Source organism: Oryctolagus cuniculus, chromosome 3, assembly GCF_051225735.1.
Source record: "Oryctolagus cuniculus isolate XC-2025 breed Fujian yellow rabbit chromosome 3, ASM5122573v1, whole genome shotgun sequence".
In the NCBI taxonomy this organism is placed as follows: Eukaryota; Metazoa; Chordata; class Mammalia; order Lagomorpha; family Leporidae; genus Oryctolagus; species Oryctolagus cuniculus.
Genome location: NC_142869.1, coordinates 158,181,581 through 158,200,035, shown reverse-complemented (window position 1 = coordinate 158,200,035; position 18,455 = coordinate 158,181,581). Strand labels below are relative to the sequence as shown.

At 39.7% G+C, this 18,455-nt stretch overlaps 1 protein-coding gene and 2 pseudogenes across 10 annotated transcripts in view; 2 read left to right on the top strand and 1 right to left on the bottom strand.

The window, feature by feature from the left end:
• Positions 1-18,455, top strand: part of CADPS2 (calcium dependent secretion activator 2) — a 667,233-nt gene that overhangs the window by 596,687 nt on the left and 52,091 nt on the right. For 6 of the 10 annotated variants that reach the window (XM_070071264.2, XM_008258271.5, XM_051849750.3 and 3 more), the window contains 3 exons: positions 273-420; positions 1,116-1,130; positions 6,673-6,747. In XM_070071264.2, coding sequence (XP_069927365.2) covers positions 273-420; positions 1,116-1,130; positions 6,673-6,747 — 238 coding nt within the window. The remainder of the gene's footprint in view (positions 1-272; positions 421-1,115; positions 1,131-6,672; positions 6,748-18,455) is intronic. The other 4 variants (XM_008258272.5, XM_051849753.3, XM_008258270.5 and 1 more) reach the window with 1 other exon arrangement.
• Positions 2,431-2,553, top strand: LOC127491950 (U2 spliceosomal RNA; annotated as a pseudogene).
• Positions 12,225-13,585, bottom strand: LOC138849136 (heterogeneous nuclear ribonucleoprotein D-like pseudogene; annotated as a pseudogene).

Sequence of the window (18,455 nt, the reverse complement as noted above, 5' to 3'; positions counted from 1 at the left end):
AGGGTGACATACCACATAGAACAGTTATCTTCGTTTGGAATTGTCTGTGTGACTGCATGAAGTTAAGTTTAATAGAAAATAATGCAGTCCAATTTTTCATTGGAGATGACTTAAAGAAGAGTATCCTACCCCTAATCTCCAAGCACCTCCATGCTGCTCACTCCTTATTTGCATGTTTTAAAATAGCATCTTGTGGTGTTGAGTTCAGTTTTACAAAACAGGTGGAATATATGTCAGAATTTCTTACTCTGAATTCATGTTTTAATAACTAGAACAAGAAGTGCATTTGAACTCAAGTTGCAAAAGGCAAGCAAAACAACTGACTTACGCATTCCAGCTTCCATGTGTACAATGTTTAATGTATTAGTTGATGCCAAAAAGCAAAGCACCAAACTCTGTGCCCTTGATGGAGGACAGGAGGTAAGTGGAACTTGAAATGCAGCACAGCGTGCTCTGGGGGGTGGAGGGGTGCAGCTTCCAGAATGTTCTCTCACTTGATTGGGTCAGAAGAGACCAATATCAAATGTTTACGACCCGAACAGAATGCCCCGTATCTTTTGCACTTGTCAGTTTCTCCTTTTTAATATAAATATTGCCTGCTTAATATTGTGCAAGTGGCCACTGAATTTGAGATATACCTTTTAGGTGTTGTGTATTTACATAAACCTTGCTTTTTATAAGCAAATGAGAAAGCTAAAAAGCTACCTATTTTGTTTATACAAATTTAGAATATCCAGAGTTTGCATCCATAAAAGCTAGCCACAAAAAAATAGCATATGAAATATTTTATTTCCACAAGTTTCGATTTTTTTAATGCTCAAATAGAAACAAATTTAAAAACTAGGCCTAGGTCTCATCAATAAATATTCCATTGTTTCCATTTAATGTCTATTTTATTTGGCTTGATTGGAAATACAATTTCATTTTACTTCATTATTTATTTTTGTTTAGAGTGGTAACTGGGTGAAAATAGAATTATTTTTCTTTGAGTCTTTAAGTTTACTTTTTTGCCTTTTTTCCCATTGTAATTGCTTTTTATCATTTTTTTATTCTTTCCATATTCTCTTTCATCATCTTTTCTGACTCCCTCCCTCCCCTACCATGGCATGACCCAGTTTGGTAGTCAATGGGTAAGTTTGTTTTGTTTTCTGTTTGTTGTTTTTTTTTTATAAAAGCACATTTTCATTACAATTTTCTGTAAGTGCCTTTTATTTTTATCTCTTCAAATGAAAATAGTATAATTCCATTTCCAGATTTTTTTGTGTGTATGAATATGTGACGAACATCTTACTGTTATGTAACAATAGTCCAAAGACTTATTAAAATGGGTGTAGATATTATACTTTAAAAAATATTGAGAGTAGTGTTTCTCCAGTTTAGTTACAGAAACAAACAACCCTGAGGTGTTTAAAGATAAAATTATTTAAAACCAAATATATCACCTTTCTTTAAATTAAAATCAGAATAAATGTAGGAGCAGAGTGATTATTAACATTGTCAAGCATGCATCTACAGTATTCACTTTCATTAAAACCAGGAGAATTGAGAGTTTGAGGTTTTAGTTGACATATAGCATCTATAAGGTCAACCCCTACAAATTTGAGCTGGAGGCCACACCCCAGGTCACTTCTACAATAAGCCTAATTGTGGATTCAGTGAGGTGCCAGCCCACCAATGAAACAGTCTCTCCTCCCACTCATGGCCTGGGATGTAGTAGTCTTCGGAAATAAGGAAGTAGCAGGCTCTGTCCTGAGACACTTTGACGATCCCCAAAATATGGTGGTCATGAGGTACTACCTAGATTCTCTAAGTCACATGGTTTGAAAATCCTTATGCAATATCTTTTTTGTAGGTAAAACTGTTTTTGTTTTCTATGAATAGTTTAAATCTTACCAGTTGTACTGATGACACCTGGAAGTTAAACTCAAGGCAGCTCTTAACTGTGCTAACAATTTTCATCCAAGCAGGAGTGTACAGTTAACTGTGGAAATAGAGGAGAACTGCTATTTGCAAATTTCATGGACTTTGACCCAGATACAGGCATTAGATATTTAGCCATAACTTGTATTTACGTGTGTGCTCATATTTCATTCTTTGAGCAATTTGGGGGAAAATGGATTTCTAATACTATAGCATACAAACTTACATATATGTAACTGATATGTCAGTGCCATAGAATGTTCATTCTCTGATCCCTACAACACAATTTATTATCTCTACCTGGCTTGGACACCAATGACTTCTATAATCTACCTCATGCTTTTCAATACCCAGATCTAAGCCTTTGATTGTCTGCCTGAGAATAATATCTTAGATCTCTTCATAAGCCATTCTTTTTTTATCATCTAGTTTATGGAATCTTGCTTATTCCCACTAATTCTGTGTTTATTCATTGGTTCTTATTTTAACACATACTGTATTACATGACACATCACTTCTCGGCCTTTTGGCTAAGATCAAGTGTATTACATGACACATACTAGGCACTTAGTAATATTTTTTGAGTGATTGAACAGACTGATTTGTTTTCACTGCTTTAAAAGTCCTCCCCTGTAAGCAAAACCTCACTCTAGCATTTAAAAAGAAAAACAGTCACACACAGAAATGACAAACATTGTTGCATGGTGAAATGATTCTTTACATTAATAGGTGGATGGGCTTGAAGAGTAATTTGCTACTGTTCATTATGTCTGCACCTGTACCTTCTCACCAGAGACAATTAGTTCCCTACAACTTATACACAATTAATATAGTTCAAAATGTGCAGGTGTAAAACCATTAGCAACTCTGAAAAGTGGTAAGCAAGAATTTCATTGCAAAAGGACTTTACACTTCATTTTTTCTCTCCAGGAAATATTCTCACGTGGTTGCAGAGGGAGGCTTTCTCTCTAAATAGATGTCTGGGAATTGTTGCAAATTAGTACATGTATTACATTCATAGGTGAGCAAATGGACTCCATTTTATGGAAAGCAACAAAGCTGTTGAAAAACTATATTATTAGACCACATGTAACCATTAAAAATACACACTACATAGTTAAATCCATCAGATTATTTTTCTAAATTATCAGGAAATTACCGCTCCAAATATCTACTAAATTTGTTATATTGTCATCGCTGAGATAAAAATCTTATGGACTCCTTACTCATAATGTAGCCCCTTCTGTGTTCTTGAATTATAATTCTGTTTTCTCACATGCCACATGATGATGCAAGCATGCTCTGCTGAGACCAAGAGTAGAGTTTAATGGAGTGATTAGTGAGTGAATGATCTGCTCATGTGTCAGCTGTGTGTAATGAGTCAGCAGTCTCAGGCCATTCCCTCAGGGACAGATGTTGAGATCACAGAACCACACAGTGTTTAGAATCCTTGTTATCTGTAGCTGCAGAAAAGCAGACAACTGCGTTCATCTGCCCTCACAGCCACTTCATCCCATTGTCCCATTGGTTGAGGACAGGGATAAAAAAAAACCACACTAATAGGTCATTCAGGGAAGCAGGGATTCCTATTGGAAGGATTTGTTCTCAAAGTAGAATGCTTCCATTCCAGAAGAGTTCAGCACCTTTCAAATTCATTGTAAGAGAAAGACAAAAATCTTTTAAGACAGGTGGATTGCACTGATATCTTACGAGTCTTCATTTCTTGTGTGTTTGTAGGATACAGGTGAAATTGTGATACTCACCTGAGTGTAGGGAGACCAGGGTTTCAGACCAGGTCTGATCTCTGATTTCCCTGGACTCCTAGCAGGGATTCTTAAAGTAAGTTTGAGGTCATCTTCTGGAGAAGGAGGGTATAACAGTTTGCTTTTGAAGGAAGATGTGGGGGAAATTTGCTTAAGAAAGAGTTGTGATCTACTAAACCCTGCTATGTAGCATTATCTAATTTGAAATATTTTGTATGAATGTATAGGTTTTTATTGTTGGCGACCAAAACATACGAATTTTTTGGTCAAATATCCTGTTTATCCAAATAGAAAAAATATCAGTTTTACATTAAGTAATATAAAGTCTATTGCTAATACATTCTGTTTCAACCTGTTTGTGATCTCCTTTGGGATGTTTTGTCTTTGAAAACTGTGCAGATCCCTTATTGAATAACTGTCTCAACTAACTTTCTGTACCCTATATGTGGCATATATGTGCTTTTGTCTTTATTGAACATATTTATGAAACAGGAATTCTCAGGCCACCTCCCCACTCTTCCATGTTCCCAGACCACCTCTGCCAACCCCGTGCAGCCAAGGCAGGTTCTAGATGCTGCTAACAGTTTTACTATTCGTGTAAGTTAGATCTAGTCGGATAAACTTAACAACTGCAGAATCCCATATCATAAAAATCTAACAAACCTAACCTCATACATTTGGTTTTGTCCCTTGGATAATATGTTTAAGACGTATACTTCTTCCTTTCTTCCTTCCTTTTAAGTTTTGTTTGTGCTTGTCTATTGCTTGTTCCTTCTCATTCTTCCTTCTGTCCTCTCCTTCTTTTCTCCCTCTCTGTTCATCACTGGATTGGGTATCAAAGAAAGCAGCAACCTAAGGGTGTGCATTATAGGAGAATTTCATGACTCCTAGAGGCCACTGATTTTCCCTTCTTATCAATAGAATGGGTGTAAATTTCCTCTTTGGTGGCTCATCACTTGCTTTTAAGAATTTCTAGAATCATAGCAACCCAAAAGTTTAACATGAAGAAGCTCTATTATTTTATGTCCAATAACTTTCTGGTGACATTTGATTACTTTTAAGTTGAAATTGAAATCCTTGACAGTTGGAGGAAAATGTTGAGTATAAGACATCTTTAAGAACCATTTAGAGATCTGGGTTTGGATTCCCTGTATGTTTTGGAGCAGTTTCCACGGAGGAAAGAACTGGGAGGCCTACCACCCACCTCCTGTATCCCTTTCCTGTTCTTTCCCAGGGTAGCTTCTGGCTGGTGCTTAATTTCCCCTTCTGCAGACACAGAGCTCATTTGCATAAGCTCCCGCACTCAGTCCCTGTCTGACTTTCAGCCAGGAGCTGGGAGCCTTTGCTGTGTTTCTGTGAGGGCCTCACCTTTCCAATCAGCCAGGGCACTGGACTTGTTCAGTGGACTTCAGACATGTTCCAGTAACAGCCTGCCTGACTCAGTTGTTACTAATGTAGGTTGGATCAGAACCCTAACCACCAGGCAGCTAATTCAGCTTTTTTCCTCTGTTATGTTGTATGTTTTTTCTGATCCTCCCCCCTTGTATTTCACTTCAAGGTTTTCCAAAAGCGAGTGTCAGCACTACTGTCATAGAAACCCACCTCCACATGTCCATTGTCTCTGGGGGGAGCACAAATTTGGGGATCTGAAAGGCCGTCCAAAGGACAGATGAGCTTTCCTGGGTGCAGTGTTTATCTAGGAAGGTCCACGTTCATGGTTAAGTGGCTAATTCCAAACCGCTTATCTTTACACACTCACAGTCACGAAAAGAAAAAGAAAAAAATCCAGACATTCCAAAATTACACTTTCTTCATTTTTTATTGAGACAGGTGGATGATGACTACTTGTAACTCTCACAGTGCTTGGGAGCAGGGATCATTCCCATTTCTTCCAAAGCAGACCTAAGTTGATGTTTTGTTCTGTGTGGAAACTTTGAGACATGTTTTCAGAAAAAAAGAAAAAAAAACTTAGCTTTCAAAAACTTACATCTTAGAAAACCATTCAACCAGCAGCTGTTAAGTTGGTCTAATGTTTATACTGACCTGAGTACTTTTACTTGGTGCATTGTGTTAGCTGTTCCAAGAAGCCTTGAACCATCAAGATAGGGTTAGTCTTTACAAGTCACATTTTCTGTGAAGTGGCTATTGGGGACAATCTGCTGTCAGATAAATGCTTCTAAAGGAAGAATTACTGTTTAAATGGATGGGCCTTCACACACTGTGGAAGCCCAAGCTCCTGCTAATTTAAGAATGGAACCCTCTAGTATTCTCCTAAGGAAAAAAAAAAGCCTTTCAGGTTTATTTTAAATACATCATTTTTTGTATTTATTTGGAGGCGTCTTTTTCATAAGGAAGCGATAATAAACTAAGGGGAGTGAGTGTCGTTTTGTTATACCTTTTATAGCCTATTAATTTGTTACCATCTATTCCCCTTTGTGGATGAAATTTTAATTTTGCCCTTGCTTGAGCATTTTGTAAGAACTGTATAAACTGCTGCTGCCTGTGCTGACAAAGAGGTCCTTTTAGAGAGAACAATGGACGCTCGTTTTATTTCTAGAGCACATTTAAAATAACTTATGAATGAGAGTTGTCAGACATGAAATGCTGTATTAATTAAATCTTTTTCTAGTCATTTTGCTTCTCCAGCTAAACCAACCCTTTAGAAAAATACACGGCCACCTTAATTATAGAGGAGAAGACAAAAAGTATCCTTCACATTCCTCTGCCTGAATAAGAATAAGAACTCAATTCATCTCAATAATAACCCCATTAGCTGCTTAACTCAACAGTGCACATGGGAAAATTTTCAGACGACAATGTGAAAAGTGTTGATTGGGTGGATCGTTTTCAAGGTTTTGTTCTTTTAATGTTCAAAATGATCATTTTAAGTAACTCTGATATGTCATAACTAGTAGCTTTAGAGCATTTATGTCCTAGAACAAGTTTTGTGCCAATATCAACTAATGCATCTTTGCCTTTCAATGTCTAGCAACAGTACCATTCAAAAATCGATGATTTGATTGACAACGCTGTAAAAGAAATCATTTCACTGCTTGTTTCAAAGGTAATGTACTACTTATTCTCCTTTTGAAATCAAATTTAAAAGTAATTTTCAACTGAGGTTTTTTTTGGAAATATCTGTCTTATCTTTCTACATATCTAATTCATAAATTATAGTTTAATTCTACATATCTAATTCAGAAATTATAGTTTAATTCAGAAATTATAGTTTAAAATGCAAGAAAACCTCAGATTTAGACAATGAACTTCTTGATAGCTTATAATGAGTCTTGGCATCTCTTGAGACCTTTGCTCTTTTTTTTTTGACAGGCAGAGTGGACAGTGAGAGAGAGAGACAGAGAGAAAGGTCCTCCTTTTGCCGTTGGTTCACCCTCCAATGGCCACCGTGGCCGGTGCGCAGCGGCCGGCACACCGCGCTGATCTGATGACAGCAGCCAGGCACTTATCCTGGTCTCCCATGGGGTGCAGGGCCCAAGCACTTGGGCCATCTCCACTGCACTCCCTGGCCACAGCAGAGAGCTGGCCTGGAAGAGGGGCAACTGGGACAGAATCCGGCACCCCGACTGGGACTAGAACCTGGTGTGCCGGCGCTGCAAGGTGGAGGATTAGCCTAGTGAGCCGCGGTGCCGGCCGAGACCTTTGCTCTTGAAAATGTAACTTGTTTTTTATCTCCATATGCTGCGTTCATGTTTTCTTACTGTTTGAACACCAAGACAAATTAAAGTCGTCCTCAGTCTCTGAATTTAGCCCATTTGTTTTGGTGACAGCCCTGGAGCTCTAGATCTGATCTCAAAGATGCACAGAAATAGCTGGTGTCCGAAGTCGTCTTCTCCTGGGATTCTCCCAGGATTTCCTATTTGAAGCTCAAAATATCTGTGACAAATGCTATGGCCTTTAATTGCATAAGCAGGGATGAAACATAAATGAGTGTGTCATTTAGCAATTAGATGACTTAGAATCCCACTAAGCTGTAACAGACTACCAGGGAAGGCAGTTGAGACCAGGCGCTGATTAGGAAAGAAGAGAGAACCTGACATCAGAGGGACTGAGAGAGACTGAGGAGAGGGAATGGATGGGCTCCAGGTGGCAGTTCCAGGTGAGCAGATAAAACCCCTCATGCTGCAGGGCTTCATCAATGCGTCCTGTTAGACAGCTGGGAGAATATACAAGAAGCAAAGGAAAAACCACTCCCAATTCCATAAACAGAGTATACTTTCAGAAAAGAAAAAGCATTAAGTGTCCTACAAACACAGAAAATACTAAGCCTCTTTGATAATTTAAGGAATGTAAAGTAAAGCCACAGAACAGACTTTTTTGCAGCAAGTAGATATAAACATCTTTAAGCTAACAGCCAAGTTTAGCAAAGGTGGGGTGAGACCCTCATATTTTCAGTGTTTGAAAGTGCACAGCCCTGTAATGGAGATCAATCTAGTACATTCATACCTTTTCACTTTTTGTGCCTTTTTATACTATGCAGAGATGCACAAATATATATATATTTTTATATTTGTTATGTCTACTCCAAATTGGGAAATGACTTTAATCTATAACAGAGTTAAATTATGGTACATCTGTACTAAGAAATGGTATTAAAAACTATTAATGATAAAAGAAAGATTTCATAACAGCATAGTAAATGAAAAAAGCTGTATTTTTAAAGTGTGAAGTATGATCTGAATTTACATCACCTAGAAAAAAGATTGTGAGGATAAACACCAGTATGTAGCACCTTTTCCTTGGGGTGGTAATATTATAGTTGATTTTTTTTCTTTAAATTTGTTTTGCGGGTGTGTGTGTGTGTGTGTGTGTGTGGTTCCTAAGTTCTCTGGGAACAGAACAAAGGTGGAAAGCAAGCATGAAGAAAGATGTGTTAGACCAGCTTGGTCATGTCCCCTTGACCACTGCACCAAGGACCTACATACCCATGTGTATCACAAACTCACCAACAAGGAGATGGCAAAAAGGACAATAGGAAAACTAACCAGCGGGTGGGCAGGGAGGTGACCCTCCAGAGAGCCAGGCTCCTTCTGGAGGAACTGAGAGATTTCCAGCCTTGCAGGAGCCTGGCACTGCAGCTCGCAGCATTGTCCACACAGCTCACTAAGGCGCAATCAGGTTAGCATTGCACTTTCCTTCTCTGAGGCATCCAGGGACATTTTATCCAGATGTACCCTCCCCATCAGCACAGCCCTATTGTGGAAGTTGCCTTTTGTGAGAAGTCTGCATAATGGAAGTCATTCAGCTGCGTGTTAGCAGGCAAATGATACAGGGTTAATTAAGCAGCAAGGCAAAAAAGGAAAAAGAAAAAGAAAACCAGTCCAATGAGGACATATTTGGTGCTTGGGGGAGAGCAAGGGGCTGCAAAGAAGACAGATACAATCACATTGCCTCTCTGCATTCATTTCTGGGGAATTAAGCTTAAATATTTTTCTGCATCAAATGTATATGGTTAATTGAAAAAGGTAGTGTATTTGAGTTAAGAAAGGAAAAGATTCTTGAGAGCTCAGCCTTGTCTAGGAAGATTTTCTGTAATATTTAAAATGTTTGTCCTGGGGCCAGCACTGTAGCACAGTAGGTTAAGCCTCCACCTGTAGCACAGGTATCCCATATGAGTACCAGATTAGGTCCCAGCTTCTCTTCTTCCAATCCAGCTCCCTGCTAATGACCAAAGGTGGCCCAAGTACTTATGAACCTGCCACCATGTGGGAGACCAGGATGGAGCTCCTGGCTGTTGGGTTTGACCTGACCCTTCCCTGGCTGTTACAGCCATTTCTTAAGTGAATTAGCAAATGGAAGATCCCTCTCTCTCTCTCTCTCTCTCTCTCTCTGTCTCTCTGTCTCTCCCTCTCTCTTTGTCCCTGTGTCTTTCAAACAAGCAAACAAATCTTTTAAGAATTGTATTTTAAAATTGATTCTAAATGAATCTCTGTAATTATATTTTAAAGCACTTTATTGAGGAATGAGTTACATTAAAATTGTGTGCATATTTGATTTTTACTACTTGATGAGTTTGTAGATAATTATATATACTCAATAAGTATCACCTTTCTCTCTGTCTCTCTGTCTCTCTGTCTCTCTCACTGTCTAACTCTATCTGTCAAATAAAAAAAAAAAAGTATCACTATTTTCTGTGCCATAAATCCATTACTCAGCTCCAGAAATGTCCTCAAGCCTCTTAATCTATTATTAGGGAATGGGGGTAGTGAATAACTACAATATTTATTTATTTATTTATTTGACAAGTAGATTTACAGACAGTGAGACAGAAAAGTCTTCCCTCCATTGGTTCACACCCCAAATGGCCGCTATGGCCGGAGCTGTGCCAATCCAAAGCCAGGAGCCAGGTGCTTCCTCTCGGTCTCCCATGTGGGTGCAGGGGCCCAAGGTACTTGGGCCATCCTCTACTGCTTTCCCAGGCCACAGCAGAGAGCTGGACTGGAAGAGGAGCAATGGGGACTAGAACCGGTGCCCATATAGGATGCTGGCACCACAGGCGGAGAATTAACCGAGTGCGCCATGGCGCCGGCCCCAAATAACTACTTTTAACAGAACATAAAATCTACCTCTTAACAAACAGTACTTGTAACCATAGACATTATGCTATGAGGTAGGCCTCTAGGACTTACTCATCCGACACAACTAAAACATTACCCTTTGATAAATACCTATCCATCTCCTCCTCGTTCCTCCCCAGCAACCAGCATTCTTCTCCTTGCTTCCATCAGTTTGACTATTTTAGATTCTTCAAGTAATTTTTATCACATTGTGTTCAATGTATTGCTTTATTTTATTCCAAGATTTTATTATTTGAAAGAGTGGCAGAGAGAGGGAGAGGCAGAGAAGAGAGGAAACCTTCCATCTACTGGTTCATCCCCAAATGCCCACAACAGCCAGACCAAAACCAGAAAGCAGAAACCAGATCAATCTGGGTCTTCCACATGCGTGACAGAAGCCCAGGTACTTAGGTCATCCACTACTGCCTCCCAGACACATTGGCAGGATGCTAGATAGGAAGCAGAGTAACTGGGATTCCAACCAGCAGTTGGATGTGGGACGAGAGCTTCCTAAGCAGCGGCTAAGCACCAGAGTGCCTGCCCCTGCATGGCTTTTATGAATGAGCAAAATACTCTCCTGGTTCATCTGTGTCATCTCAAATGACAGGATTTCCTTCTATTTTAAGATTGAATAATATTCTTTGGTATGTGTATATCATATTGTCTTGATCCATTTATCCATTGATGGATGTTTAAATTTCTTCTAAACCTTGTCTATTGGGACTGGTGTTAAAATGACATAGGAGTATAGATAATCTCTTTAGGATCCTGACATCATTTCCTTTGGATACATTCCCAGAAGTAGGATTGCTGGATCATATGGTAGGTCTCTTTGATTTGGTGAGGATTTTCCACACTGTTTCTATAATTTACATTCCCATCAGTGTGTACAAGGGTGCCTTTTTCTCCAAATCCATACCAACATTTGTTATGTTTTTATTATTCGATAATAATCATCCTAGCAGGTGTGAGTTGGTATTTCATTATGGTTTTTATTTTATTTTTTAAATATTTACTTATTTATTTGAAAGGCAGAGTTACAGAGAGGCAGAAGCAGAGAGACAAAGAGACAGAGAAGTCTTCCATCTGCTGGTTCACTGCCCACATGGCCGCAGTGGCTGGAACTGTGCCAATCTGAAGTCAGGAGCCAGGAGCTTTTTCTCCCATGTAGGTGCAGGGTCCTAAGTCCTTGGGCCATCTTCTGCTATTTTCCCAGGCCATTACAGAGAGCTACATTGGAAGTGGAGCAGCTGGGACTTGAACCGGCACCCATATGGCATGCTGGCGCTGCAGGTGACAGCTTTACCTGCTAGGCCACAGCACTGGCCTCTAATTGTGGTTTTGATTTACATTTCCCTGAAGATTAGTGATACTGACCACCTTTTCACATAATTATTGACCTTATGTATGCATTCCCTGAAGAAACATCTGTTCAAATAATTTGCTCACTTTTAAATTGGGTTATTTCATTTTTAAGCTAGTGAGTTGTCAGACTTCTTTATATGTTTTAGACATTAGCCCCTTACCAGATATATGGTATGCAGATATTTTCATCCATTCAGTTGGTCTCCTTCTCATCATGTAGATTATTTCCTTTGTTTTTGCATAGGCTTTGTACTTTGATGTAATCCCACATGTTGCTTTTGGTACCCTTCAAGGAATCATTGCCAGAGCCGATGTCAAGAAATAATTTCCCTGTATTTTCTTCGAGAAGTTTCGTGGTTTCCAGTCTTAACTTTGTAACTTTAATCCATTTTTAGTTTCTTTTTTCTGCATCCTCTGAAACAATGATCCAGTTTCATTCTTTGCTTGTGAATAAATTCTTTTCCAAAAACAATTTATTGAAGAGACCATCTTTTTCCCCTGTTATGTACTCTTGGCATCCTTGTCAAAGATAAGTTGATCATAAATATGTGGATTTATTTCTGAGTTCTCTAATCTGTTCCATTTCTCAAAATGACTTCCCTCAGGCCAGTGCAATACTCTTGATTACTATAGCAGGATGCCTTGACATAGCGTTATGTTGGCCACTGTAGTCTGCATATCTCTGTCCATACCCATAGTTCCCATATTTATACCCAGTATAGTCATATCTACCATAGCCACTATAGTTCTCATCTCCACCATAGGCACTATTATAATTTCTGCATCCTTGATCATAATAGTTACAAAACCCTTGGTTCCACTTTTGTCCCTGACCTCAACCACAACATCTAGAACCACCTCATCCACCAGCTATAAAACTTCCTCCTTTTGGTTGTTGCTGTTGCTGCCTATATACCTCTTTGGGTTTTGCAACATTGATTTCACATTTCGCAGAACCAATTTGATGGTATCTGCTATGTAACAGTTTCTTTACTGGCTCTTCACCTGTATATGTGATAAAAATAAAATCCTCTTTTCGTTAATTTTTGTATCCGTGGGTAGTTCAGCATTTTCACTGTCTCTGAAGGCTCCAAAATATTCTTTCATTTGTTCTTCAGAAGGATCTAGGCTCGTTTCACCCACACACAAAAAAAAACTTTTTAGGGAGCTCTTTCCTTTTTAAAGCTTTGGGCTTTTGGGGGTCTATCAGTTTGCCATCCGGTTTCTGTTCTTTCAGTTCCAAAACTTTAACACTAACAACAGAGAAGTCTGTAAAGACTTCTACAGACTTCTACTTCTACAGAGAAGTCTGTAACAGAGAAGTTTGTAAAGCATAAATCCAAATCTTCTTGATCTTCCAGTGACTGGATATGTTTTAACTGTACAGTCTACAACTTCCTCAAATCAAGCCAAATATTCAGTCATGTCATTCTGGATTTTTTTTAAGGCGTATTTATTTGAAAGTTGGAGTTTCAGAAAGAGGGAGGGGGTGAGGAGTTACAGAAAGGAGAGAGATTGATCTTCCATATGCTGGTTCACTTCCAAAATGGCTGCAATGGCTGAGACTGGGCCAGGCCAAAGCCAGGAGCCAGACTTCATCCAGATCTCCCCTGGATGTGGGTGGCAGGGTCCCAAGCACTTGGACCATCTTGCTCTGCTTTCCCTGGTACATTATCAGGGACCTGGGTCAAAACTGAAGCAGCCAAGACTTGAACCGGTGCTCATGTGGGATGCTGATGACACAGGTGGTGGCTCAACCCTCTGTGCCACAACACCTGCCCAGTCAGTTCTTCCTTGCTCATATCCCAGGTCAAGCCTCCAGTGAACATTTTACCATTCGTTATCCTGCTGATTCTTGCTGAGCTTATTTTTAATCTGTTTGAGAATGCCTTTGTGTTACCGTACTTGTTTATGTCCTCCATGGTGGAGGAGCAGTCGACAGGGGAGTGCTGGTACAGGGTATAGGTCATGGCAGCAGTGGCAGTGGAGCACTGTATGGAGCTGTGTTTAAGGTGGCAGCAGTGGAACATGAAGGGAATATTTCAAATGCTCTGAGTTTGGTGGTTGTCTCTTCTGCTTTATTAATTCAGCTGTTGAGGTTCTCTGTTGAATTTTTCCTCTGTTATTGTATTCTTCCACTCTAGAATTTCTGTTTGCTTCCTTTACGTGATCTCTGTCTATTGACTAATCATGTGTTCATGTATTGCTTTCCTGATTTCACATAATTGCTGTGTTCCTGTGGCTCACTGAGCTTCTTTAGGATTATTATTTTGAATTCTTTGCCAGGCAGTTCATAGACTTCCATCTATTGACAGTCCATTGTTTACTTTTGTTTATTATTTATTCTTCCCTCAGTAATGTCATGTTTCCCTGATTCTTCATGATCTCTGTAGGCTTGCATTGGTGTCCACACATTTAAATAAGCCAAAACTTCTTCTGGTCTTCACAGATTGGCTTCAAAAAGTCAGCCTGGCCAGATTCACAGGCCACCTGGCAGGATCTGTTTATAGACCTACTGTGCAGATCCACAGGAAGGCAGGCCCAGGTCTGTGGGCAGGATAAACAGTGATTTTACTCCCTTAAGAAAAGATGAAACATTTTTTAATACCGTGATTCACTAATCTTAGCACACCCAAAAAAAAATCACTGAAGAGCTGTATAATGCAGATTCCTATGCCCTACTCTCTAAATATTGAGTTGGAGTGTGCATGTTTGGTCAACCACTGTGGCAATTTTGATGTAGAGGTCCATGAGCCAGACTTTGAAAAACACTGCTCTGAAGAATCTCCATCCAGACTGACATTAAACTACATTTAAGCCTTGGTATATTCAAAAAGAAAATAGCCTACCAGATAGCATGTTCACATTCTTTTCACCTAAAAAGAAATAATATTATTTTAAAAAGAAAAAATCATTGTCTATTGTGGGACAGCCACTATACATGTAATTTAAATTTCATATGAAAAGAGCATTTTTATCCTGTTTCACAGATTCTCAAAGCAGTTTAGTAAACTGACGAGCTTCACACACATGATGTCAGAGAATCAGGAATCAGAACTCTGAATTTCAGATCCCATTCCTAATCCAGTACACTTACTGATTCTAGATCTCCAAAGAAATCAGCAGAAAGGAATGGTTATAAAAAATAAAATGTGCAACTTCTACAATAACTGTCTTTGCCTTGTCAAAATTTAAGAATCTTAGACATTTTTGTTTTATTTTTTTTTTTTTTTGAAAGGTAGGGAGATAGAGGGAAAAAGGAATTGCCCTTGCACTGACTCACACTGCAACTGCTCCACAACGGTCAGATTGTTAGCACAGAACAAAGCCAGGAGCTGGGAACTCAATGCAGGTCTTCAGTGATAAAAATCCAACCAGTTGAGCCGGCACCATGGCTCAATAGGCTAATCCTCCGCCTTGCGGCGCCGGCACACCGGGTTCTAGTCCCGGTCCAGGCACTGGATTCTGTCCCGGTTGCCCCTCTTCCAGTCCAGCTCTCTGCTGTGGCCCAGGAGTGGAGAGGAGGATGGCCCAAGTGCTTGGGCCCTGAACCCACATGGGAGACCAGGAGAAGCACCTGGCTCCTGGCTTCGGATCAGCACAGTGCGCTGGGCACAGCACGCCGGCCGCAGAAGCCATTGGAGGGTGAACCAGTGGTAAAGGAAGACCTTTCTCTCTGTCTCTCTCTCTCTCTCTCTCTCTCACTGTCCACTCTACCTGTCAAAAAAAAAAAAATCCAACCAGTTGAGCCATCACTGGGGTGAAAGTAGAAACAGGCCTTAAACCCAGGCACTCCTACCTGGAATGTGGGTATCCCAAATAGCAAATGTTGTACCAAACACCCATCTTTCTAGATATTTTTATATATTGGTAATTAAATCAAAGTAAAGTAGATGAATACATTTGGGATTACCTTGTATCCCAAATATTTCTTACCAAATTTTGGTTGCTCTGCCCCTAAAAAGCATATTTATAACATTTAAAGAAATAAAAAGTCTCACCTTCTATGTTCCCTCTTTAATTTCTCCTCAGTAGCCTCTTATTGTCTCATGTGTTTTCACAAATAATGAGAGTGAGGTAGGGCTCTCAATCACAAACAGCACTCAGTACTGTGTCCCTACTGTGTATCTTGTATCTTACTTATCTTGTAAAGGCCTTAGACTTCCCTCACTTCTCTTTTGAACTCATTCTACAAGTTTCTAACTTTCACACTTCCAGATTTAACTAAATGTTTATGAGTACCAACTCTGTACATGAGAGGCAATGTTCAATAATGGTTATAAACCTAACCATGGTTATGTTCAAGTTCTGATTCCAACGTTAGTGTCTGACCTTGAGCAAGTTACTTAAACTAGCTCTCTGAGACTCAGTTTACTCAGCAATAAAGTAAGAGTAATAGTAGTATAGAGGTAATTTAAAAAGTTAGTAGGGGCTGGCACCGTGGCACAGTAGGTTAATGGTTAATCCTCTACCTGCAGCGCCAGCATCCTATATAGGCACTGGTTCTAGTCTCGGCTGCTCCTCTTCCAATCCAGCTCTCTGCTATGGCCTAGGAAAGCAGTAGAAGATGTTCCAAGTCCTTGGGCCCCTACACCCACATGGGAGACCAGGAAGAAAAACCTGGCTCCTGGCTTCAGATCAGCACAGCTCCAGCCATTGTGACTATTTAGGGGATAAACCAATGGAAGGAAGATCTTTCTCTCTGCCTCTCCTTCTCCCTGTATAACTCTACCTCTCAAATAAATAAATAAATAAATAAATCTTTTTAAAAAAAAAGTTAGTGGAAGAATGGAATTAAAAGATGTTTGTTTTGTTTCTAAAAAATATTTGAAATCCATTCATAATTTTTGCATATATGCATTTTCACAAACTTTCTGAAGACCCACTCATGTAAAATGTTCGAAGTTTTTGCAACAAAATAAACTATCCTTTAATTCTATTTTCCAGAAACTACTTGAAGTACCCTTGTCTTTATTAGTATTAGTGAATATTAAATAAAGTTAATGTAGGTATGATCATAAAACAGGGGCCAACACATTGAAAATACTTAAGTACTAGTTGATGATGATGCTATTGCTACTCTTGGTGGTGTTATTAGCTGCAGATTTCCATTTCCAGGTGCCTTCTGCACATTCCACAGGCTCAGTTTCTATAAAAACACTTGTATCATCTCCACCCCGAGTGCTCCTTGTTTGCATTTGCTGTCTCTAATAGCAGAACTCATCCCTCATTGTAAAACCTCTTCAGCTTAGTATGGTCACTGCCTTCCAAGAATCCTTTCTCAAGCTCATCACACAGGAGAACACCAGGGCCCACTGAATCAGTATCCTAAACACTCCCTTTTCTGCCCCACTCCATTCTCACTGACACTACTCCCACCTCTGGGCATTAGTTCTCGATTTAAATCCAGTTCTCTCAGCCACCACTTCTCGATTTAAATCCCTGCATCAGTGATCTGTGTCATGTCCCTCCACCCCCAGCAAAATGCTTCATTCCATGGTCCATGTTATGAATAGAACAGAGTTCATTCATAGCTGTTCACCCTACAGCCAGGTATCTTTCCAAAATACAAACTTAGCCCTTTGCCAATGTACCATATGTTGTAGGTATTTCCTACTACCTGTTCCACTAAGTTATGCCCCCAGTGCACCTTGCACTTGAGTTTTGTTGGCATCTCATGAGACAAGATTGCTAACACATTTGGGGAACACTTGGTTACTTAAGGCTCATGCTAATGCTATGCTTTCCTCCCTGGAAGGCATCTCACTCTCTTAGTCACATTTAACTCTCCCTCCTTCTGTATCTTGGGTTTGTATTTCCTCTGGCACTTGCCTTGTGATTACGTGTGTCTCTGAAACCCTTGAGAACAAGAACATTGTTCTTTTCATCTGTTATGCTTTGTACTCATCATATAATTAACATTCAGTGAGTGTTTGCTGAATGAGTGACACTAAGAGAAAATGAAAATAAATCTGAAGCACTCTATAGAAATTTATTCTGCCATCAGTACTTGCATTCTATTCTCTCCATAATGTGGACCAAGGAATAAAGCACTTTGACAGAGTATATGTATGGATCTGGCATTGTGGTGCAGTGGGTTAAGCTGCTGACTACAGTGACAGCAATGAGCACTGGTTCTCAGGTCTTAGCTGTTGCTCTACTTCCTATCAAACTCCCTGTTAATGTGCCTGGAAAAGCTATGGAAGATGGCCCAAATGCTTGTGCCCCTGCCAATGTGGGAGATTAGCTCCTGGCCTTTGCAGCTACTTGGGGAGTAAACCAGCAGATGGAAAATCTCTCTCTCCATCTCCCTCTCCCTCTCCCTCTCTCTCTCCCTCTACCTCTCCCTTTCCCTCTCTAAACCTCTGTCTTTCAAATAAATAAATAAGTCTTTAAAAATATAAAGATTATATGACGTGACCATGTCCTTTGATGCAAATGGACAATAGTTCTTTTAAAAAAAAGAATGCTGGAATTCGTGGGCATTGCATTATAGAGGGGCAGGATGCATCTTTGTGCAAGCAGTATGCTCAGTACTGGGGATCAAGTGCTGAGCAAAACAGTCACTTTATATCAAATCTGATTAAATTAGCAGAAGGCCTTGCAAAAGAGCTGGACTTTGGTCCCATATCCTCATGTTATCAACTGGGTCTCGAACAACTCATTTTCCTCATTTAAAAAAATGGCATTGGATGAAAAAAAATTCTTCAACCTTTTCTCAGTCTAAAACAAAAATCCTGTTGGGGGCTCGCACTTTTGGTCCTGAGGCTTTAGAATCCCATCGTACACAGAATTCTGGAAATGAAAGAGAATCCCAGGTCACTTACTTAGA